The sequence below is a fragment of the Natator depressus genome, chromosome 5 (assembly GCF_965152275.1).
Source record: "Natator depressus isolate rNatDep1 chromosome 5, rNatDep2.hap1, whole genome shotgun sequence".
Taxonomy (NCBI): Eukaryota; Metazoa; Chordata; order Testudines; family Cheloniidae; genus Natator; species Natator depressus.
Genome location: NC_134238.1, coordinates 57,245,737 through 57,271,967, shown reverse-complemented (window position 1 = coordinate 57,271,967; position 26,231 = coordinate 57,245,737). Strand labels below are relative to the sequence as shown.

Sequence of the window (26,231 nt, the reverse complement as noted above, 5' to 3'; positions counted from 1 at the left end):
CATGACTATGCAGGATCAGGGGAGTTATAATGGGCTTTTTGGCACCTCTTCCTGGGGAAAGTCTAGCTCAATGTTTTTCTCTTTAAAATTACTGTAATTGATTACAAGTAATTTGGCTTTGTGTTCATTATGAATGGTCTAGTTGGTTTAAAAAAGTCATCCAACTTTTCCCCATATCTGAAGATTCTCCTCAGGTACAGAGAAGTTCTAATTGAAGTACTCTAAAATTCCATTGAAAATCTCTTTGTTTGTTCTTTCTTTGAATGTCAACGTGGTTGCCTTTCCCCATCTCCTGAGACCCTCCAAAACAGTCTGTCTTTCTTCTCCATACAATCTAAGATCCTCTTTCTTTCCACTTGATACGACCCTTCACTGGCGCCCCACTCTTTCCCTCCCATCCCACGACAATCTTATTTATTTGTTTAAATAATTCATCTTCACAATATTATGTGCCTTTGAAAATGCTGGGGCAGAGCTTGGTAGTATATCCCATCACCCACCTAATTCAAAACTAGAACTGGCCAGAAAACAGAATTTCTGTCCCAGAAAAAAAATGAGTTTGAATTGTTTTTGTTTCACATAACTCATCATGTGACAAATCCAATTGTGACATCCATAAAGATCAGAGGTGAAAACCTGGCCCTATTGAAGTCACAGGAGTTTTGCCATGGACTTCAATGGGGCCAGGATTCACCCCAGAATTACAGTAACCTGGAAAGTATTTTATGTTGACTGTGACCTACTTTTCAAATACGCAATCCATGGCCTTATAACAAAGCTAATAAGCAATGTAAAAAAAAAGGGGGGTGGTGGGGTGGGGAGGGGTGATCTATCGCTCTGATGTTACCAGAGAGCTGTAATTCACAGAAGCGCTACCATGCCTGAGAATAGCAACTTTTATTGTACAAGCTAACATCATTATATATTCCCCCCCCCCCAAATTCAGACATGAAGCATAAAAACAAAAATAATCCCACCCCGGCAATTCACAGGTGGTCATCTCACATCTATGTATATCACTGTTTCCCCATTCAGCTTTACAGTAAGTATGATAATGATTATGAGGTATAGAATACAGGTACCTCTTCTATAGCACTGATCAGGTTCTGAGTAGACTTGCTGATCTCTCCTCCTGCTGGGGGCATCCCACTGCCATGTGTGAAGAAGGCGGAGCCTGGGCTTGTATGTCCATTCATATCTATGGTGTAACTTGCTTTCACAGGGCAACAAAGCTGGTTGTGTAGGATAAAATACACCACAAAGACGTAAAGACCCTGGAGAAAAGGAAAGCATCAGTGAAATGAAGCAATCCTAGATTGGGAACACAGAGTCATGACAAGATTCTACATGCCACAGCAGATGCCCCCTTTTACTCCAACAGCCAATGGTTCATGTGATTGGGATATGAAACACTGAATCACAAGAGCAGGTGTCATTGTAAAACTCAGGTTTAGAAGTTAACAGTAAGTGTAATCTTATGTCCTGAGGCCCCCAGTAATGGGTCATTAAAAATGATTATCTGGTTAACCCACCCAGTTGTGAAGCCAAGATCAGAGCAAAAAACAAGTTTCGCAGCCATCACAACAGTGAGAAAACAGGTTTAGGGACTGCTTTACAACAGAAACTGGCAACTGCTCACCACTTATTTTATTCTGCCAGCCACTATTTTTTGTTCTCATATTGACCTGCTGGCTTCTTACATTCCTGCTCTAATATCAATCTCATGCAAACTGCATTGCTGCCATCATTGATATCAAGCTGCAGTTTTAAAAGAAATTCTCCATGCTACTCCCTAATTGAACAGTGGCTTTCATTTACGATTTTTACAAGAGCCCTTCTGTGTGTGTCTCTGTGGCTCTTCTTTAAAACTTGCTAATTTTGACCTTTAAGTTGAGCCAACACAAAGTGTTAAAACTGTGTCTTTTGTCTGCACAAAAATCATATCATTTAACTTTTGGGACTGAAATCTGACTCTCTCTTTCTGGTCTGATTGTTAAATTATATGAATATTGGGTGTGGGCAGAAGGGAACAACTTTTTAAATAAAGAAGAAGGAGTTAATTCCGAGATCTGCAGAAAGGAGAATTCTAGAATGCTTCCTTTTATTGAAGTTGCATTATTTTAATGGCTCCCTCTGTCGTCAGGACTTATGAAAAAACTAAATAGGGCAAGTCGTTTGAAATGTACCCTACAGGCATGAAACTTGTAATTGAGCTTATAAATAGTAAATGAGCTTTCATTTAGCCTCTTATTCTGAGGAATTTCTAATGTTTGCAACTTTAAATACGAAACGAGACTGGGAACACCCAGTTTCTGTATGTATGTACACCTACGCAACAGACTGACTGAAACCACACTTTATCAGAGAGTCACAGATTCATAGATTTGAAGGCCAGAAGAGACCCTTATGATTATCAGGGCCAGATTAAAGACTTTTAGAGCCCTATGCACTATGGAAATTTGCGGGGGGGGGGGGTGCGCTACCTATCTTAGACTAGATAGAGAGGGCCCAAGCCTGTGGGGTTGCTGCCCTCCCCATAAGAATGGGGAAGGGGTACTATACCCTGTATGCAGCCAGGGACCTGCTCCCAGTCCCACCTATTCCTGATCTCAGGCTCAACTGCCGGTAGGAGTAGTAAATCCCCAGCCCTGCTTCTGCCTCTGGGCTCTTGTCTTGCCTCGGGCCTGGTAGGATCTGAGTGCAGCTGGGGTGGGCAAGTTGCTTCCTGCACTATTGATCATGGGTGCAAAACCTAATGGCACTATGACCCTGTGAGCCAGGTCACAACACCACTCACTCACTCATTCAGCTGGGGTGGCCAGGCTAAATCTGAAATGGGGGTCCTGTGCAAGTGCACCCAGTGCATATTGGTTAATCCAGGCCTGATGATCATGTAATACAAGAAGATGAAACCCCCAATCGGCTGAATACCATAAAAATGCCCCCTAAAACTATTGCAATGTTTGCTTCAGATTTTTTCAAAACAAGTTTAAGAGCAATAAAAATGTTAAACAATTAACTGTATTGATAAAAAAGGATTTTTTTACTGGATGATCTGTTTTTGTTTCTCAGTGATGTTCATGAACATCTTCGGGGAGGGGAGCCTTGTGAAAACTGAGTGGTGAGGTAAGTCTGTGAATTTAAAAATTAAAGCACATAGTACATACTTTTTTCTTTTTTTTTTTTTAAATCAAAGGAACTATTGAACAGGAGCTAAAACATCCTCCCACTCTAAAAACAAATCTAAGGACTTTTAGGTGGGTTGGACATAATGGGATCAGCAACTGAAACATTTTCTGTAAAAAAGTTAAGTATAAATTAGGGCTGTCAAGCGATTAAAAAATTAATTGCAATTAATCACACTGTTAAACAATAAGAATACCGTTTATTTAAATATTTTGGATGTTTTCTACATTTTCAAATATATTGAGTTCAATTATAACACAGAATACAAAGTGTATAGTGCTTACTTTATATATTTATTTTTGATTACAAGTATTTGCACTGTAAAAAACCCAAAAGAGTATTTTTCAGTTCACCTAATACAAGTACTGTAGTGCAATCTCTTTGATTTGAAAGTTGAACTTACAAATCTAGAATTATGTACAAAAAACAACTGCATTCAAAAATAAAACAATGTCAAACTTTAGAGCCTACAAGTCCATTCAGTCCCATGTCAGCCAATTGCTCAGACAAACAAGTTTGTTTATATTTGCAGGAGATAATGCTGCCTGCTTCTTGTTTACAATGTCACCTATAAGTGAGAACAGGCGTTCTCATGGCACTGTTGTAGCTGGCGTCCCCGCAAGATATTTACGTGCCAGATGTGCGAGAGATTCATATGTCCCTTCACGTTTCAACCACCATTCCAGAGGCAATGCATCCATGCTGATGACAGGTTCTGCTTGATAACAATCCAAAGCAGTGCGGACCAACGCATGTTCATTTTCATCATCATTTCAGGCCACCAGCAGAAGGTTGATTTTCTTTTTTGGTTGTTTGGGTGCTGTAGTTTCTGCATCGGAGTGTTGCTCTTTTAAAACTTCTGAAAGCATGGTCCACACTTCAACCCTCTCAGATTTTGGAAGGTACTTCAGATTATTAAACCTTAGGTCAAGCGCTGTAGCTATCTTTAGAAATCTCACATTGGTACCGTCTTTATGTTTTGTAAAATCTGTAGTGAAAGTGTTCTTAAAACTAACGTGCTGGGTCATCATCTAAGATGATGACATGAAATACATGGCATAATGTGGGTAAAACAGAGCAGGGGACATACAGTTCTTCCCCCAAGGAGTAGAGTCACAAATTTAATTAATGTTTTTTTTTTGTTTTTTTTTTTTAAATGAGCGTCATCAGCATGGAAGCATGTCCTTTGGAACGGCGGCCGAAGCATGAAGGGGCATACAAATGTTTAGCACATCGGACACGTAAATACCTTGCAGTGCCATCTACAAAAGTCCCATGCAAATGCATGTTCTCACTTTCTGGTGACATTGTAACGAAGTTGGCAGCATTATTTCTCGTAAATGTAAACAAACTTTTTTGTCTAAGTGATTGGCTGAACAAGAAGTAGAACTGAGTGGACTTGTAGGCTCTGAAGTTTTACATTGTTTTGTTTTTGGTGCAGTTATGTAACAAACAAACAAAGTCTACATTTGTAAATTGCACTTTCACGATAAAGAGATTGCACTACAGTACTTGTATGAGGTGAATTGAAAAATACAGTTTCTTTTGTTTATCATTTTTACAGTGCAAATATTTGTAATAAAAATAATAATATAAAGTGAGCAGCGTACACTTTGTATTGTATTGTAATTGAAGTCAATATATTTGAAAATGCAGAAAAACATCCAAAAATATTTTATACATTTCAATTGGTATTCTATTGTTTAACAATGCAACTAAAACTGTGATTAATAGCGATAAATTTTTTATCATTATTAATTTTTTGAGTTAATTGCATGAGTTAACTGCGATTAATCGACACCCCTGATATAAAGCATAAAAAGGTATGAATGATGATTGTTGTTGAAGCAATTCTAAGAAGAACTGATGATAGTGAAATCATTGCACTCCGGAGTTCAGACAGTCTCTAGAAATTCAGTCTCTAAGAACCCATTCATAAAAGTTGCACATATATTTTATGTACCGTTTGCATTTTTCAAAAAGAATCTGCATGTTGAAAATGACTCACGTCAAAACTACGCACTTCCTTCCCATCAAATTGCAAGGATATAAGATTTTGCTGTGGAAGGCCAAATTCTGCCAGGCCCTGCCATATGTCCTGGCAGTAGACACTCTGCCAGAAAAACTTGATATGATGCAAAGTGCCACTGAGGATTGGCAGTCAACTAGCGCTGCTGCAAAAGCAGATTGAACTGGCCAATGCGGGGGCATGATTAGGTAACTATAGCGCCCCAGTGGAAACTAAAGCTACATCCTATATAGAAATGTCAAGGGAAGACAGGTGATGGTACTAGCCTGGGTAAATCATCTCAAATGAATCTGCTTGGAACATACTAGAGCAGGCAGTGCAAAAAGATGCCCTTTGCACTTCCTTCCCTCTTCCCTGTACCAGCAAGAGTGAATCTGGCTTGAAACATTCTAAACTTTCCCTGGGCACCTCAAAGGGAGTGTGTGCTCTTCCAACAAGAAAGAAAAGGTCAATTCAGAACAACTGCTATCCCTGAAGTAACTGGATGAATTAATTGGGAGGCATAGGGAATCCCTGGTCACATCCCCTTTCTCCCACGCATACTCCATGCCAGCGTGAGGTATGAGTTTCTAGAGTGGCTCCATACCACCAGAAGATATACCAATTTAGGCTGGAATCTGCCAGTGACCAGAGATCAAGCTCCATACCAAACGCAAGAATCTGGAACAGAGGTTGGCTCTCTGCAATGCTAGTACATGAGAAGAAGGGTACCTTTAGAGGGTTTAAGGCAGGAGTACAGGCTGCAAACAACAGAAGGCAGTATGGTTGTTTTGTGCACAGAGCACTGCACTGCACAGCCCAATTCCAAAAGAGAGCAGTGACATAATTATGTGACTATGGAGCCCCAGAAGAGATTAAAGCTGCCCTCACTTATGTGGCAGGTGGCTGTTTGCTGCTCCTTGTCAGCCCAAGCCTCCAGCTCAACTTAGTCCACTATATTAATTCTATTATTAAACATTTAGATTGCAGAAGTACCTGGAGGTCTTGATCTGGGATCAGTGCCCCATTGTGCTAAGCACTGTATGAATGAATAGAACAAAGACAAGTCCCTTTTCCAGATATCTCATAGTTAAGGCTAGCTGCAACAGGTGGATGAACAAATAAGTGGATGTGAAGGACAAGGCAAAAAGATGGGGATATATGCATAAGTAAGTAGGCTCAGTGGTCACAGTGGGATATTATCCTAATCAGATTAGTAGCTACTATGGAGGTTTAATTTTGAGTGTATTTCAAACACTTGCAGTCCAGAGGAACCATTATTATATTAGTCGAGGTTCAGAGAGATTGAGAGACCAACCAGATTCATCTGTACAATTCAACTCTTAAAATAACCCTTCTTGGAGTTACACAGTAGTGGGGAACACATAGCGACAATTTACTAGCAGCGGGTAGGCTTCAACACCCCAGGCTCATGGCAACAAAGCATCGTTATAGAAGAGCCCCAGCTCTGCTACACTTAAGGTTAAGACCAACTGCTGTTGGCTGGGTACATCTGTATCATCTATAATTTCAGTACTTTTTTTTGTAAGTACACTCTTGGTCCAGAGGGGCTGGTATTAACCATAAAATAGTTTTCAGGTCAGCGACTTACAGTGTGTATTCCCTAATTTAAAATAGTCAGTTATCATCTTGCAAGAGCAGACACAGAGACAAACAGCAGAGATACTTCTCTCAGGACCTGGAAGTCTGTCCGTGTTCTTATGAGAGCCAAGCAGCAGTGGCAATCGTGATGGCTCCTGTTGAAGGCTGGGGTGGAATTTCATTATGTGAGGTTCAGAGGGACTTCCACATTTTAGTATACACTTATGATGAAATTGCTAATCTGTGTTTTTCCATAATGAGTACATAGATTACTCAGATAACCTGTCCGAGTCAAAGGGCACACAAGCAGTCACTGGCTAAGTCAGATATTAGAAACATGAATCCTGACTCTGAGGCCATGTCTACGCTATCACTTATGTCAGCAAAATTTATGTTGCTCCTGGATGTGAAAAAACCCCACCCCTGAGTGACATAAATTTCGCCAGCATAAGCAGTAGTGTACACAGCACTATGTTGGTGGGAGAACTTCTCCTGCCAAAATAGTTACCAAAATAGCTCATTGGGAGTGGTTTAATTATGTTACTGACAGAGCTCTCTCCCATCAGCATAGAGAAGCTATGGGGATCTTACAGTGGCACAGCTGTATCGGTATAGCTCTGCCGCTGTAAGCTCAACTAATGTAGACATAGCCTTAGTTCTCTCACCCCTGTGCTCTCACTATTACAACACTGCCATCCAAGCAGATGCTGAGAAAGCAACTTAAATTATGACTAGGGAAAGCAACACTCCTTGCTATGCACCATTTACAAAAGCATTACTTTCATAGACTCATACATTGCAAGGCCAGAAGGGCCCATTGTGATAATCTAGTCTGTACTCCTGTATAACACAGGCCATAGAACTTCCCCAAAATAATTCCTAGAGCAGATCATTTGGAAAAACATCCAGTGTTGATTTAAAAATGGTCAGTGATGAAGAATTTACCGTGACTCTTGGTAAATTGATCCAATGGTTAATTACTCTCACCATTAAAAACTCTGCAATTGTAGAGTTTAAACAACTCCCAGACCTTTGATTCCCAGCCTTTCTCTACTAGATTGAAGAGACCATTATTAAATATTTGTTCCCCATGTAGATACTTATAGACTGCAATCCAGTCATCACTTAACCTTCTCTTTGTTAAGCTAGATCGAGCTCCGTGAGTCTATCACTATAAAGGCATGCCTTCTAATCCTTTAATCATTCTTATGGCTCTTCTCTGAACCCTCTCCCATTTATCAACATCCTTCTTGAATTGTGGGCATCAGAACTGGACACGATATTCCAGCAGTGGTCACATCACTGACAAATATAGAGGTAAAATAACCTCTCCCTAGTTCTACTCAAGATTCCCCTATTTATGCATTCCAGGATAGCTCTTTTGGCCACAGCATTACACTGGGAGCTCATGTTCAGCTGATTATCCACCACAACCCCCAAATCTTTTTCAGAGTCACTGCTTCACAGGATAGAGTCCTCCATTCTGTAAGTATGACCTACATTGTTTGTTCCCAGCTGTATACATTTACATTTAGTTGTATTAAAATGCATATGGTTTGCTTGCAGCCAGTTTACCAAGCAATCTAAATTGCTCTGAATTAGTGACCCATCCTCTTCATTATTTACCACTCTCCCAATTTTTGGGTCATCTGCAAACTTCATCAGTGATGATTTTAAGTTTCTTCCAAGCGTCTGGAGCGGGGGGGAGGGGCATGGAGGGTCCAGTGTCCCCCCAGCAGCCATCCAGGTGGAGAGAGGAAGGGGCGGGGACAGAGCCTTTCTGGCAGCTCAGCAGCAGTTGCCTACAGCAGCTGCCTGGGAGAGAGCCTGGCTGTGGTGGCAGTGGGCTGTCCCCCACCCAGGCTCGGCTTCTGGGGACAGCGGCTGAATGAGCCAGAGATCCCCACCCTGGCACATTCGGCCCCTGTCTCCAGAAGCCGAGCCTGGGCATGGAGCAGGCTGCTGCTGGCCCCCTCCCCAGCCAGGCTCTCTCCCAGGCAGCTGGCTACGCTGCATGGAGCAGCGACCAGGAATGGCTTTGTCCCACTCCCCGGGTCTGGGTGCCAGGGAGGGCAGGGGGCAGCCAAACATGCCAGAGGAAGCTGGAGCAGCAGCAGGTAATGTGGGGTGTGGGAGAGAGCATGGGGTCTCGGGTTGGGGCAGAAGGGAGACACGTGAGGAGGTCACGTATCCTCCGCTTTAGCTGGTGCCTCCCAGCATGGGGAGGCACCAGTCATCTGGTCATTGATAAAAATGTTAAATAGCATAGGGCCAAGAACAAATCCATGTGGGACCCCAGTAGAAACAGACCCACTTGATGACAATTCCCCATTTACAGTTACATTTTAGGACCTATTAATTATCCCATTTTAATCTATTTAAGGTGTGACGTGTTAATTTTATATCAATCTAGTTTTTTAATCAAAATGTCCTGCGGTACTAAATCAAACATCTTACAGAAGTCTAAGTACATTATGTCAACACTATTACCTTTATCAGCCAAACCTGTAATCTTATAAAAAATATCAATTTAGTTTGACAAGATCTATTTTCCATAAACCCATGTTGATTTGCATTAATTGTATTATCCTTCTTTAGTTCTTTATGTTGCCGAAGACGAATGTCAGGCTGACAGGCCTATAATTACCCAGGTCATCCCGTTCACCCTTTTTATAAATTGGCCCAACATTATCTTTCTTCCAGTCTTCTGAAACTTCCCCAGTGCTCCAAGACTTATTGAAAATCATCGTTAATGGTCCATAAGCTTCTCAGACAGCTCTTTCAAAACTCTTGGAAGCAAGTTATCTGGACTTTCTGATTGAAAATGTCTAACTTAAGTAGCTTCTGTTAACATCCTCAAGATAGAATAGTGGAATGAAAAGAGTGTTATCACCATATGATGAGATTATATCATCTGTTTTTTTCTCCACATATAAAACAGAAATATTTGTTAAACACTTTTGTGAGTTTTTAAAATTATTATTGACAATTCTTCCATTTCCATCTAGCAATGGACCAATACCATTATTAGGATTCTTTCTGTTCCTAATATATTTTTTAAAATTCCTTCTTATTGTCTTTAACAGTGTTGGCCAGAGATTTCTCTTTGTGTCCTTTGGCTTCGCTTATCAATTTTCTACAATTCCTATCTTCTGATATTCACTACTATCAACGTCCCTTCTCCCATTTGTTGTATTTTTTGTTTTATTTATTTATTATTTTATTTATTTGTTACACTTTCCCTCTAAACCAGTTTGCTTTTCCACCAGCATGGCCTTCTTCCTCAATTGTGGAATTATGGCTTTTGGAGCATCTAGCAAGGTGTTCCTAAATGATTCCCAGTTATCATTCAAAACTTTGTGATTAAATTCTTCCTTCCAGCTGATATGACTCATATTTTTCAGCTTTGTGAAACTGGCACTGTTAAAGCACCAAGTATATATATTATTGGCTGGGATGCCATATTATAAAATATCAATACATGATCACTTGTATCTAAGCTACCTGTTTTTAACAGACAGAAGAGTTTTGCTAACTGAAAAAAAGTGGATCCTTCTTTGACTCACTCCCCCAACTGACCCCAGTAAGTCTGGAGTATATGCATTACACAGATGAGTTGGTGCAGTGATGCTACTTGCTCTCATGTTGTTATGTATATACTCAAAGGGATCTTAAGTATACCCTCACTACACTTATTGACTGTTGCAAAATCTAAGTGTACTCACTTTGCTTTTGTGCAATTATGTGGTTCTGAATATACAATGCTGAGTTCCAACAGCTGTGAAGACTGAAATGCCCTGCACCAGAGTACATTGACCTATGCCTATTTTAGCTAGAAGTCAATATTAGTAGCAACTGATTGTTTGCTTTGAAAGAGGATTAGAAAAGCGCACACACCAGTGTTGTGTGTAGTGGCAGCTTTCACAGTGTTACGGCTCTTTCTGAAAAGCACTCCTCAATGACTATGTAAATAAGGGGGTAGCAAAGCAATGGATTTTGCTCTTATGTTTGTTATTTATTGCTTTGACCAAGCTGGTACTATTCTCAGTGACAATTAAGTCAACTTCCAGAAGCCAGGTACCCATCTTCTAGCCAGATGTCTAGAATTTCTTGCATACTTTCAATCCAATATGTTCAGGGATATGTGGGGACATGGTCTTTGCTGAGGCGCTCACGGTGAACATGGAAAGGTTATGCTGATGGCACTACCAGACCTGCAGCATGATGGGGAAGGAAGGGGCAAGTGAACTGGTAACAAAAGCACCAGTTCAGTGAGGCCCGCCAACTACTCCAGCAGGGGATCAAAGATAAACAGGCACAGGTAAGCAAGGTATTTATGCTGCTCAGGTGCCAGCAGTGCACCTAATACCATCTTTATCAGAAGTTCGAAAAATTCTGATAAATACAAGGTTGGCCTTACTGTTCTCGAGACCATTCTACATCTTTTGTGCAAAAATAAGGGTTACCGAGAGCCAGTGTCCTGTACAAACTTCAGAAATTTGTGGCCATATCTCATAAGTTAGTTCTGTGATGTGTGGGGGTGAGGCTGAAACTATTTGAGCTTAGAGTGAAAAGATTACATGATGAGACTAGTCCTAACACTGCTGCTCTGGTGTTGCTTTTTTCATACTGAGAGTGGCTGTGGCAGAGAAGGGAGGACTAGAGGACAGAAGTGCTGGTGCTGCTACTGGTACCTGAAACAGAAGAGCAGCGCTCCTACCAGCAGAAGAGTAGAATAACCTGAAAGTGAGGAAGGACAGACAGTGTCAGGTGGCCTGCTGCCACCACTTTTCTTCTGCACATATGGTGATTCACTGGAAATTGTGGGTGTGATATTGAACTCAGACTGCGCAGCCTGGGGTTTTTTTGGCTGTATTGGAGCATACTCATCATACACTAAATAGAATGTTTCTTACTAAGATGATTTGATACAGGGGTGCCAGTCAGGTCTTGTGAATCTACCACAGCAACTACACTTGTACAACATGGGCCAGATCTTCACAGTCTTACCCGTCTCCCCAACCTCAGCTGCTTTGCACTGCTTCACCTGCAAAACAGCCAGAAACCCAGCAGATACAGCTACCTGAGGAATATTCAGGTGGCGTAGAGAGAGCATAGTCCTTGGAGACCATTTCAATCCATGAACTTAGAATAGCTCTGAATCTGCCCTAAATTATGCCAGGGCCTGAACCTACCTCCAGCAGCATTATGAATCACAGATCTGCAAAAGTAACAAAGTCACCCTTGCTCGCTCTCTTGGGTCTTACACTGAGCACAGCTCAGCCAGATAAGATGATCAGGGCCCATGCGCCTACATCTGGAGAATGTATGCAGCTGAAAATGCTACCTACTGGTGATGGATGCCCACAATCATATGGAGGCATGCCTGCACTGCACTGGGCCTTTGTCTGTGTGTGTGTTGCTATGCCTGTCACTTTTCTCCTTGGTTTCTGCGGTAGCCTACAGTTCCACAGTTTCCAATGAACAAGGGATATCAATATTAACTTATGGTTTTTGTCTTCTTGTTACTTCTGTTCTAGCAGCCAACAACTTCAGTACAGACATTGCTTGGCTCTCAGCGGAAGCACAGAATACATGCACATCCTCACACAAATGTATACAGATCTGGAGGGCTGATCCATTATATTGGTCTCCATTACACATCCAACACAAACTGGTTTTGTTTTCGGACCCTGAGACATTTGGTTCTGCTCTGTTCTGTGTCACTGGGTGGCTACTGCTATGAACTCTGTTACAGTTGGGATTTAAGAAGAACTCTCAACTAATAACAATGTAAAGTAAGAGAAGAGACCAGAATACAGATTGGCAACAACTCCCTTTTTTGCTGTTGTTTTTCCACAAAAATAGACCCAAGAAGGCTGCTCCTTTCCATAATTTTAAGTTGGGCTTTTAAAGTGAACTGTTGTTTTCATGGAAAGTGACACTTCCCACTATGACATTACATCTTTCTTTAAGGCACACGTACAACACTACCATGATATATATCACCAGCCAGCAGATATGCCCTGATATGTCAAAGCCTCCATTTATTTCCCAACAGTGAATTGGATACAGGTGATGCCAGTTGAAATTAGGCCTGAATTTCAAACCAGGCAATTTGTATTTGTATTTATAGAAGTAAAAGCAGTTGTGCAGAACTCCTGATTAAAAAAATGTTACCTTAGCAAATCCTGGTCATCATCCCCTTCCTGGATGTTAATCAGCTGCCACAGAAAAACAACTCATCCTTCAGTGGCAGACCCTAGTCCATATTTTAATTGAACAGCAATCAGCTGCGTTATTGAATCATTACACAAGTATAGTTTTGCTAATGGACATACTTTTAGTATTATAGATTTACAAGAAAGGGACCGATTCTCAGCTAGTGTCAATCTGTTCAGTCCCACTGAAGTCAATGGAGGCAGGCCCATTTACACCAGCTGGACTAGGAAAGTGTCATTCTGTTGTACTGACAATGCCATCACAATAGCTATGCCATACAGATCTACATTTACTATGGCTAATTTTTTCCTGGGTATCTGCTGTATTGGGCAAATCTAGCCTTCCCACTGTGGCAGCAAAGGTCCTCAGATGTAGTGAAACTGGTTTGTTTCTACTGTGCAGGGGAAGTGGACAGGATTTGGGGAGTTTATGCAGATTACACAGCAGGGTTTTGTGGGGATGAAGGAGCAGCCAAGAAGAGTGGGGATTGGGCAGATAAATGCACCATGACTGTGATAGTTTGGCCATTGCCTCCTGTTAGACAGGGGCAAAATGAGGCAATTGTGGCTTCAGGACTTCAGCGTGACCTTCATGCTAATGCATCAAGTCCTACTTCTTGAGCCTAATATGATCAAAAGAGTTTGGTCCATAGGACTTTAAGCAGCTTCAACCCTCCACAGGGATTTAGTTTGATTTGATCAGTTTATTCAACATGCAGAGATTCAAAAGAATATGGCAACATTTAATTATTGCTGAGGTTAAGAGACCTAGATTAAGAACTGATGAGTTTAGAGAGCCACAAGGTGAATACTTCCAGAGCAAGGAACTTGCAAGCCTAACTGCTACAGAAAGTACAGACTCTGCAACTCAGATAACTGGCAGATTCATGTTTGATCTGGATTCAGAGGCACCCAGTACACACAGGTGACCAGGTAAATTGCCAAGCTGCATGAGTAAGCAAGGGGGGGGGGGGGGAACGCATTAGCAACAGGCAAACTTCAAAAAAATTAGAATTTGGAAAGCTCTAAAAAGTTGGATGCTTATCAAAATGTGTTGAATTTGCAAAACTTGGCTAGAAATCATATGAGAACAGGCTCTGATGAGTTTTCTGGTACTTCTTGCTTCCAGTAAGGTCAAGAGAGTTAGGCAGTGCTCAGAGGCACTGGAAAGTTAAAATTCTTAAAGATAAGCTTCAGTTCAAATTTCAGGCCAGTTGTTTTTCTCCTCCTGAACCAGGTCTCCCATCCCTAATGGCAAATTCCTTCTTTATCTAGTGCACAAATTTGCCTTGGGCTGATTCTTCCTGTAGTGGGGCTTGTGGAACAACAAATAGTAATAATGTTTGTCGGCTAAGAACAGTGATCTGGCTTGGGAGGTTCATAGAATCACAGAATATCAGGGTTGGAAGGGACCTCAGGAGGTCATCTAGTCCAATCCCCTGCTCAAAGCAGGACCGATCCCCAACTAAATCATCCCAGCCAGGGCTTTGTCAAGCCTGACCTTAAAAACCTCAAAGGAAGGAGATTCCTCCACCTCCCTAGGTAACGCATTCCAGTGCTTCATCACCCTCCTACTGAAATAGTTTTTCCTAATATCCAACCTAAACCTCCCCCACTGCAACTTGAGACCATTACTCCTCGTTCTGTCATCTGCTACCACTGAGAACAGTTTAGAGCCATCCTCTTTAGAGCCCCCTTTCAGGTAGCTGAAAGCAGCTATCAAATCCCCCCTCATTCTTCTCTTCTGCAGACTAAACAATCCCAGTTCTCTCAGCCTCTCCTCATAAGTCATGTGTTCCAGACCCCTAATCATTTTTGTTGCCCTCCGCTGGACTCTTTCCAGTTTTTCCACATCCTTCTTGTAGTGTGGGGCCCAAAACTGGACACAGTACTCCAGATGAGGCCTCACCAATGTCAAATAGAGGGGAACAATCACGTCCCTCAATCAGCTGGCAATGCCCCTACTTATACAGCCCAAAATGTCGTTTGCCTTCTTGGCAACAAGGGCACACTGTTGACTCATATCCAGCTTCTCGTCCACTCTAACCCCTAGGTCCTTTTATGCAGAACTGCTGCCTAGCCATTCGGTCCCTAGTCTGTAGCGGTGCATGGGATTCTTCTGTCCTAAATGCAGGACTCTGCACTTGTCCTTGTTGAACCTCATCAGATTTCTTTTGGCCCAATCCTCTAATTGGTCTAGGTCCCTCTATATCCTATCCCTACCCTCCAGCTTATCTACCTCTCCTCCCAGTTTAGTGTCATCTGCAAACTTGCTGAGGGTGCAATCCACACCATCCTCCAGATCATTAATGACGATTTTGAACAAAACTGGCCCGAGGACCGACCCTTGGGGCACTCCACTTGATACTGTCTGCCAACTAGACATGGAGCCATTGATCACTACCCACTGAGCCTGACAATGTAGCCAGCTTTCTATCCACCTTATAGTCCATTCATCCAGCCCATACTTCTTTAACTTACTGGCAAGAATACTGTGGGAGACAGTGTCAAAAGCTTTGCTAAAGTCAAGGAACAACACGTCCACTGCTTTCCCCTCATCCACAGAGCCAGTTATCTTGTCATAGAAGACAATTAGATTAGTCAGGCATGACTTGCCCTTGGTGAATCTATGCTGACTGTTCTTGATCACTTTCCTCTCCTCTAAGTGCTTCAGAATTGATCCCTTGAGGACCTGCTCCATGATTTTTCCAGGGACTGAGGTGAGGCTGACCGGCCTGTAGTTCCCCAGATCCTCCTCCTTCCCTTTTTTAAAGATGGGCACTACATTGGCCTTTTTCCAGTCGTCCAGGACCTTCCCTGATCGCCATGAATTTTCAAAGATAATGGCCAATGGCTCTGCAATCACATCTGCCAACTCCTTTATCACTCTTGGATGCAGCACATCTGGCCCCATGGACTTGTGCTTGTCCAGCTTTTCTAAATAGTCCCGAACCATTTCTTTCTCCACAGAGGGCTGGTCACCTCCTCCCCATGCTCTGCTGCCCAGTGCAGCAGTCTGGGAGCTGACCTTGTTCATGAAGACAGAGGCAAAAAAAGCATTGAGTACCTTAGCTTTTTCCACATCCTCTGTCACAAGGTTGCCTCCCTCATTCAGTAACGGGCCCACACTTTCCTTGAGTTCCTTCTTGGTTGGTCCGTTGGTAAGCAGCAAGAAGTCACATGACAAAGAAGTCACCCACAAACCCAGCAGCAGCCTGGACTGGATTTAGATCAGTTTCTTCTTGTTCGCTGATGGTACTAGTAGCTTTGTTAGTGTTAGGTTGCTAGTTTTATTTTTTAGAGGTTTGGGGGTGTATTGGTTAGTTTCATGTTTTTTTCAGTTATACCAATTTCAGATTCCATATAGCTTCTGGACACTTCTAGCTTGCCGTTGGCAGCCAGCCCTCTTCACTGCTTTGCTTGTCAACCTCATGGTGGGTGTTTGCATTACTCACTGCTTAGCATTCAGATGGTCTTTCTTCTCCGCTGCCTGTGGTTTCTTTGGTGGCTGTCTCTGGGCACATATGCTGCTGCTGCTCTTCCTTGTGGTGTCTTCTCAGTTAATATACTTTTTTTTAAGCTTAGTGCCTTAGCTGATTCTTTTGTGAACTTCCCTGGGGATTTTCAGTGATTTACTGCCAGTCCTCTTGTTGCTGCCCTCTGCTTTCCCTGCAGTTTTCCATCACTGTTGGACTACTGAAAGGCTGCTTTGGATAATCATTGCCGGTATGTAGCAGGTACAGACTGCTCTTATGGCAATTACTATTCCAATGAAACCAGATTATTTGCATGTCTTATCATGTGCAGGAAGGTGGTAATCCACACAGGAACAAACAATTCACAAAGAAAATGATAAAACTATTCAGAGAATCATCATCAGATGTATTGTATAACGTATGACACGTTTTGATAATGGATGTTGCTGGTTGAAAACTCTTTTTGAAAATATCAGCCATGAAACTGCACATACAAATGCACAATTACTCATGCTAATCAGCTATTTGTGCATACAGATGGATAGTCAGATGCACATCTGTCCAGTCGGCATGAATATTCAGAGTAACTGAAGGCACAACATTTTTGGGCACAAATATTTTAATATCAGGGCCTTCACAACCACTTTATTTTTCTGAAGGTCTCTGAATATTTCACTTCTTCTGTCTGCAAGTTGTTGGTTGAGACTGAAGAAAAGATCCTGTAGAGGTGTAATCATGGCAAAAGCAGGTAGGTTGCTTTCATTTGTATTTCAGTCATATCATGTAACAATCCCACTCATGCTTCCAATGAAGTATTAACCTTTGAAATCTAAATCAGATCCTTCTATTTAAATACAGCTCTCTTCTTTAGCATTCAGAGTCACTTTAATATGTCCTAGAAAAGCGCAGCTTTGTTAATTGGGGATCTTAATTAATGGATTGACCTTGGATCTAGTTTACATCGAGACTTTGACTGTTTTGTCTTCATTAAGCATCAGTTTTGGTGTAGCCATGACCACTGCCTGAACACCAACACTGTTACTTTTAGCCCCGGAGTCCAAGCCCGACTCAATTGACCTGGGCTCTGAGACTGTGTTGTGGGCTTTTAAATGCAATGTAGATGTGCCCTCACTTGCTGACGCTGAGAGAGGTAACACAGTAACTCACAGTTCTGGGAACCTCAGCAGATGTTCACACAGCAACATGATTTGGAGAAAATATGGGACTCAGAGGGTATTGGGGCCACTGAAAAAGAAATTGGGAGGTGGAAGCCGGGGTGTGGCCTGCATGCTGGTACGCTGGCTGTTGGTATCAGGGCTGAGAGTCAGAGCAGCAGAGCATTTAAGGCACCCACAGTTGCAGTGGAGGTGATGACACAGTGCTTTGCTACTCACGGTTGAACCCCAAAACATCACACCATTGTAGCTGAGCATTCTCTGTAAGTTAGATTCAACCTTGTTGCTGAAGCAGTGTACGTTAGCAAGGAGCCTCTATAATAGCACTGAGCAGAGTTATAGTTAGTGCTGGATTTATATCTCACAACCTGACAAAGATCAGCTCTAATAAAATCATATTTCTCCTCATTAACGTAAGAGCGTTTAATAGATTTTCACTTTTGGAGACTATTGTTCCACAGCAGCTGTTCAGAAGCTGGGTAAACTTTACAAATCTCCATCCTATTTTTTGAGATACATCTGCTTGAAACCAAGAAGATGTATTTCTAAACCAAGAGAAATCCTGCCAAGATTAGCCTGCTCTCTTCCTGTTACAGTCCATAGAGTTTATCCACCAGAACTATGCAAAATTCAGTAGATTCATTTTGCAAATTTGTTCAGATAGGTTCAAATCCCCAGAATTTCACTTTGGGTTTTCAAGTTCAAACAATCCTGAAACTCAGTCTACACTGCCAAGTTTCTCTTTATGTTGTGTCAAACCATGCAAAACCATTCAATCTTGCATAGTTTCCACTCAAAATCATAAACTGCTCTCTGGCACCTAACACTGAGCTCAAATTAATTCAAAACTTGGCCCAGGTTTACTTGAAAGATTCACAGACTTTGCCAAATCTTTAAGTAAATTTCTCCGAGGGTTAGGTTTCATTATGAACATATGCATAGCTCTCCACAATTGCCTCATATTGACAACTGTCTCCATAAAACAGAATCTTTGTAGCTCTTGTGTTGCTACAGGAACTAGTGCAAAGGATTCTGAGGCATATCCAGGAATCAGAGGTGACAGACATACATGGCTGATCAGAATACATAATCACTGTTTATGAAGGGCAATTGGTACAGGAGAAGATCAGGTGAGTTCACAGGTTGGGTGGTTATGCTAAAAGAGATTAATAATAATTAATATAGTCCTTTTCACCAGTAGAACTAAAGAACATCAGTATAATCCCAATTTTATAGATAGGGAAACTGAGGCACAGGGACGTGAAATGACTTGTCCATGATCACACACCAGCAGTCAGGAGTAGAACCCAGATCTCCTAAGTCCCACTCCAGTGCTCTGTCCACTAAGCCAGAATGCCTCTTCTTAATGTGATAAGGAGCCAAATAACAATAAACAAACCTGAACAGGTTCAGCAATTCAATTTGGAGAAGTACAGAAAATCTAGATTTTTTTTTTAAAAAGCTTGTCAAATATGCAAAATTAGGCTATAAATCTTGTAAGCATGGGAGCACTAATAAGATTTCTACTACTTCCCACTTCTGGTCATGCTGGAAACACTGAGAGAGCCATCTTTTGGGGTTTCAGCATCCCTGGTTCCAGGTAGAAATAAGTGGTGAGGCATATAGTACGGTACAGATGCTGGGATGTGAATGAGCTGCAGAGAGCGAAGTTCATGAGGATGATGTGCAAAAGTGGCTTAAAATTCACCTTTGCACGCCCCTGATCCTCCAGCAACTTTGTATAGGGTTACTTGCCCTGTGCCATGTTATAGCAGACTGAGGTCTACTCTAACTCATGCCCATTGCAAATGGCCCAGGGGCTGAAAACAGAGCTGAGAGCTGGTACAGGACAGTGAGTTCCCACCATGCCCCCTTTCCTCTGGCCACAAGCTCTTTTTTGTGTTATGTTAGCAGGGAGCGACATAAGGGTCTCCACACCACTGGAGGATAATCTTTGTACTGGGTGATCCTCCTTCAGCTGCTTTTGCCATCTTGAGGACCAGAATACAATGGTAAGGTGGCAGAAAGCAGCTAAACTGCCCATCAATGGCGAATCTGGCTCTATTTCTCTACTGGTCAGGCCTCAGAACATACTTTAAGAAAATATCAGACAGGCTGTTAGGTTATTTCCTAATACATATGTCAGCAATGTGTTTCTCTTATTTTTTCCATTACTACACTGACTGCCTTTGTAGAGAGAATAAATAATGGATTTCCTGGTTTTACGCCTTGTATCCTATAAACATTCAGCAAAGCCTTACTCCTACCCTTACTTGCTGTAGATACACATTTATAACCCTATATTTCACATCATACCTTGCAATCCAAGGATGATGCTCTATTAACTTCTCCCTAATACAGATTGGAGATGACAGGTGCTAGAGCCTTTGTCAGCTGTGCCTGCAGGCTAAGGAATTCCCTGACTACTAACATTAAATCAGTGAATTTTATAGCTATATTTGAAAGCAGGCTGAAAGCTGAAGTGAGCATCACACATTTATTTTTTTCTCAAGCAGTGCATTTGGATGCTCATCATCAAAAGCGTCTTTAAAAAGCAGATTGTATTGCACTGTTGTAAAGGAAAGTATATGCCAAAGGGGTCTTCGAGCCAAACAACTCTAGGTTGGGTCCTCACACATTTCATTCAGTGTAGAAACTCCCTACCATCCACAGAAACATTTCTCTCCCCGTGCAACTGGTAAGCTGCAGAAACAACCTTGTGCAGCCACATGGCCAAGTAAAGATGACGCTCAAGAGTGGAGCCTTCCTGCTAGACCTTCAGATAGTTACTTCTGCTACAAACTCGAGAAACTACCTTCTGAGACTGTCCCAACCTGAGAAGGAAGATCAGATTAGCCTTTAACCATATTCCTAGTTTAAAAAGGCAAGAAAGAATACTAGATTATTCCCTTTTATGGAATGTTTTATAGAAAGTATTTTCTGTTCCTGTATATTAATGACAAACATAAAAAAGGCCTAAAATTAAGAAACAGTAGCATGAAAAGCTTGTGTTGAAAGACAAAGCTTTTAAAGGGATAAAGTAAATTTGTGGTTAGGGTTGAAGTCTTTCTCGTTGTGATTGAGATAATATTATAAGATTAAGAGCTATGCAACAGCTAAGAATCATTATTAGAATGGTGTGGAGATGAGGTTTCATCCTTAATTGTTTCCTTTTTTGTTAGTATCCCTAAAAATTTTGATTACAAATCTCTATTGCCCACCCACTGTGACCTGTGTGTCACTTGTTATTCTGTGATACCGTAATAGCTGAGAATTTGTGTAGGCTATTCATTTAGCAGCACTGCTTTGATCTGCCACAAAAGGAGCCAGATCCTTGGCTGCTTTGTGCTGTTTCCACGGCACAAAGCAGCCAGAAAGCCAGCAGAGAATCCTTGGGTAATGAATAGCCTTCAGAGTTCACCACCACCACCTCCCCAGTAGCTTCTGACGCAGGAGGCATGTTGGAAGCAAGGCTGATGGGAATGGGACATGGACTCTTGTACTCTAGCAATCCCTGCCTGACAGAATAACTCCTTGAGGATAGTCAGGTGCAATTTAGAGCAGTCCTGAGGCTACTTTAAATTATACTAGGCACTGAATAAATCCTGGCCAGCTTCAGGATACTCTTAGCCACAGCTACTCCCATAAGGCATTAGTAAAGGGTGTAGGAAAGGCCCTGCCAATACTCTCAGGGTGAAGAGCAGGGCATAATCTGTTAGGATCTCTCATAATAGAGAGAAACTCTGCTCGTAGGGCTTTATCTTGAGAGACATTGAGCATCCCCTCTCCCACTGATTTTAATCAAAATTGTTGTGGGCGCACGTTGCCTTTCTGAAGCATCAGAGGCAACAGAAGGCAAATCTTATTTATAAGTAGGTGGCTCACACTTTCTTGGTTAGGAGTGTTTCCTTCAGTAGGTGATGTGTGGGCAAAAGGGGGACAAGGAACAGATGCCCTTCCACATCTGACAAGTAGGTGAATGTAAGCAGGTGGAGTACAATAATATCTTTGGCTCCATCACTGAAACCATAACTCTCTGGCTTGATGTGGTGAGCTGAACCCACAAATAAACAAAACCAAACACACACACAGAACCAACAGCAAAAGCAATGGAGTGCGGGATAAAAAAAGGAATAATCTGGGGAAGGGTTCATGGAATTTTCTCATAGAGAAGCTGTCACTCACAAACCTTGTTAAACATGAATATGATATCAAAGCCTTGTGTTAGAAGATTTTTAGCTGGCTAGGTTAGTCTCCTGGAATTTTTAAAAGAAAATGCCATTTGAAGGCTCTCTCTAATTTTTTTCTTTCACAGTTTGCAACTTTTAACTTTTATTTCAAAATACATACATCAATGGCATTGAAAATTCACAACTTGGCTTTTTTAAATATAAAACATCAGCACATTTAAAGCCTGGTACCAGTAAGCTCTAATGAGCCCAGGAGATAAAGTGCTTATATACATTAAAAAGTGAATTAAACAAATATAATGATAATTCCATTGATTAACTCTAGATAGATGACCATGAATTACTTCTGAGAGGATCAGAGCCCTTTGGTGGAATAAGTGCTTTTTTGTATTTATATGTTTATCCATTAAAAAACCCCTACAATATATACTGATGTAAGTAAGCACAAGCACAAATATATATATTTAAAGGTTCAATAAAGGGAAAGTTTTAATTTTAGTGCCTTGCTACACTCATTAAATTTACTGGAAATGCAGCTCACTCCAATGTCAACACCAGACACAGTAGGTCATGAAACACATATCAAACTGTTTACTTGGTTTCTACTTGGAAAAATAGACAAAGTTACTTTTCTTCTTGTTATTTTTCTCTGATGGACTAATGCCAAGTGTGACCTAAGAAACGCTTGCAGCATTGAACAGAAAAAATCTAATATGATTTGTTCTGTGATCTGCTTCTGCCATCTGTGGAGCATTTCTTAGGGGAAGAAATCAATAGGAGATGTTCAAGAATGGATGGCTCTCACATTTTAAAAAGCAAACAGCTTTTTATTGTGGTTTCCTCCCCACCCCCATGCAATGAAACTGTGGCCTCTTGAGGTTTCACTCGTTGTGTGTGGGGCTGTGGATTGCTGTCCATTCTTTCCAGAAACGCTTGTCTGGCAGTAACCCTTGGCTGGCTCTACAGTATCATGTTTTCATATTGCAAAACCACCCAAAGTGCTTGACGGAGCTGTCTTGGCTGCACAGGGAAGCCCAGTGTAAAGCAAATGCAGAGAGCTGCCAAGTCCCAGCCAGAGAACGAGCTCGGCAAGGTGGTGTGGAGAGATAGTACAAGCCAAGAAGAAGGGCTGCTTTGCTTTCTCCTCCTTTTCTGCTTCCTGCCCTTATTCATAGCTGACCCTTATTCTCCCTTGTTCTCCTTGACCAGGTGCTGGTGTGGAAAAGCAATCTGCCTGCTTGTTCCTTTCTCTCAGTCAGACCAATCATCTGCCCTCCACGGTCTGCCCGAAAAGCAGGGCCAGCATGGGGAGCTGAGCAACACCAACCTGGGAGGCCGCTCATGTTAACTACAGTAAGGAACACTCCCCTGATTATGAGTTTGCTCCTTTCTCTGCTCACATATTTCAGAAGTGAGGGAGAAGAACAGATTGTTGAAGCATAGCAGAATGGCCCAAGTATGTAATTGCGGGGCTGACAAGATGTAAAAAGAATCCGCCAGGAGAGCTGGAGTAAAGTCCCAAATGTGAGCCACCCCTATTCTAGGTAGAAATGTTGGTAGGTCTACATATGTTAAATTCATGTTAAACAAAATAACATTAGGGTTACAAGACCCAAATGCCCTGGGCAAGGTTGTTCCCATTTGTACACAGGAAATTACTTTCCTTGTGCCTTACTTTCCTTGTGCAAGGGCTGGAGACAGTCACAGTTCTTGTGCTCCACTGAATGCAAAGACTCCCAAGTCTAGCACTGCCTGCAGTGCTAACTTCTCTGAGAGGATCCACTGGGGGAGTGGGTCCCTGCTCCAGACTGTAGCTTAAAGCCCCAATTTAGCCTTGTATACAAAGAAGTATAACAAAGCTGCTGAACTCGCTCATCTAGCTTTCTCTCTGAACATGAGCGCTGCCAGGCCTCTCTCTTTAGGTATCTGCTTCTGCCCTGTTATATTTTTACTTCACTGGTAAACGAATTTACCGTTTTGGAAAGTACATCATAAGCAAAAAAAGCTGGCTTTTACATGAGGGGTTTAGCCAGCTTTTCTTGAGCTGGTTTCATATTACTCTGGAGTGTCTTAGAACTAATGTGCATTTTCTAGGTAACAAGCCTCAGCACACATTAGTTGGCAACGTTCTGAGGAGTGTCTATCCTTAATATTTCCTATCAACGCAATCACTAAATATCAAGAAAATCACCAGGTAAGGCAACATTAACATCAAGAGCAACTTCCACCTTACACCAAATATCATAATACCCAAGCACACTCAGACGCCTCAGATCCACAATCAACTATCCTTAAATTCAAACATAGAACCGACCAAAGTGCATGTATTTAGTTGCTTGTAATTCCACTCACAGTGTTAACTCAGTCTTTAGGTACAGTACAGTATCTTACAGCTACACATAATTTTAGTGGCAAAAATTATATGATGTTCTTTCTCCATCAAGAAGAGAATTAAGGATGTATATTTGGTGAAGAGACAGAGCAATTGGATATGTGGACTGTCGGTCATGTCTTTATTACCTGGTGTCAGAAATGAACTAAATCTTTTCAAAAACAGAGCAAATGGTTCCTTCAGTCTGGAAAAGAATTTAGCAGAACTGGCAGAGACAGTGGCAATGCTTCTAAACTTTCCTGGAAGCAAGTGGAATAGGAGAGAAATCAGAGAAGGTGAAATCCGTCCAACTACTCAATGTGAAGTGACAAAGACATTACAGAGCTAAGGCATATCTACATGAGATAGTCACATTAATATAACTTAACATGTGACTTGTTAAACCAATGGAAAGAGCTGCAGGGGTCATTCTTATTTTGGTTTAAACCAGCCTTATTTCAGTTTAGCTTAAATCAAATCATAATCTATTTAAATTAAACTCAAATAAGAGTGTCTACACAGGGCTGTGCACCCATTTAACAAAATCAGTTTAAAGTCACAGTTTAAGGTGAAACCGATTCAACATCTGTATGCAGGCAAAGCCCGACAATAAAAATCCACTGTGAGGCTGAGGGAGACTGCAAACTGTTAGATTCATTCAGAAATGACTACAACATTCCTGCAAGAATGTCACCTGGGAAAGGCAATTTCTTTTTTAAAGCAAAAGGTCACCTAGTGGGTAAGATCATTGACCATTATGTTACAAATATATGTAACAAAGATGGCACACAAAAATGCTGGATTTCTTTGCCATCAAGCAATTGATACGCTTACCTTAGCATTTTCATGATTCCTTATACTTATTATATGGTGTGCCTAAGGTAAGTAGCCAGGGTATGTAATTTATTTTGATTACACTTTATATTAAAGGTTCCATTTATAAATAGCTTATAAATTATTAAAATGTATTACAAGCATTTACAGACATGAGTAGTGGTTGTAAGCACAAAAGTAGTGTTATAGATTGTTGAAAGCAATAATTATAAGCAACCTGCTGGACAATAACAATCTATAATTGAGTAACCATTTATTAAAACTTCTATTAGTCATTTATTAAATCTTAATAATCTTTTGATAAATGGAACCTTAATATAAAATGTGACCCCATTTTTAAAGATGGTCACTGACAATGACACATTTTTAATGGCATCCCAAAAACTGCAATCAAGCTTTGCTTTGAAAGCTGTCCCGAAATGTCTTTGTAGAAAATTTAATGCATTTTTATATTTATGAAACACTAAACTTCAGGCACCACTTTTACATAAAGGATAGGTTTTCATACCTCTCTGGAAGGCAACTAAAGTGCAGGCTTTAATTTGGCTCCTTAAGGGAATGGGCCAGATAGGCAGTGGAACCAGTCTAATTCCATTGTGCAAGGAAGGTAGGGTACAGGGAGCCTGCAGAGGGATGTTCACTGCGGGTATGCTTTATATGCTGCAAAGGAGAGGGGTTGGGACAGCATGAGTCATGGCTGGGAGTTCAGGTCTGTGAATGCTCTGATTAACCCTCTGTTGCCACAGAAGGGGTGCAGCAGCAACTGCTGAGGCTGCTGCTGCGGTAGTGGCTACTTTGGAAAGGCTCTATTACAGTAGCGTGGGAGGAAGCATTCTGTCTCAAATACCCACACCTGATCCCCACAATTTTCCCTTCCCTACCACCCCACACAAAGTCTATGGGCCTAATGCACAAAACAGGATTTTTTTTCTTTAGAATTAAAAATGATTCATTTTTTAACGGGTCCTCAAGGTGCTTTTTCACATAGTTACAGAGATACCGCAGACAGTACATCTAAATATGTATCTGTGAGCAAAGCCAATTAAAATCTTTTAAAGTACACAAAATGATTGAATCTGCACTTCAGAGAGGTGAAGAAGCAATGTTCTATAGCACAGGCCACCAAGTATGGAACTGGGCCTTTTTATTTTTGCATTGTTGGTATTAG

General features: G+C 41.5%; 1 protein-coding gene across 1 annotated transcript in view; it reads right to left on the bottom strand.

The window, feature by feature from the left end:
* ADGRV1 (adhesion G protein-coupled receptor V1) overlaps positions 1 to 26,231 on the bottom strand; it is a 421,530-nt gene that overhangs the window by 8,870 nt on the left and 386,429 nt on the right. Inside the window, exon 88 of the mRNA XM_074952844.1 lies at positions 1,083 to 1,274. Within this exon, the coding sequence (XP_074808945.1) occupies positions 1,083 to 1,274 (192 nt within the window). The remainder of the gene's footprint in view (positions 1 to 1,082; positions 1,275 to 26,231) is intronic.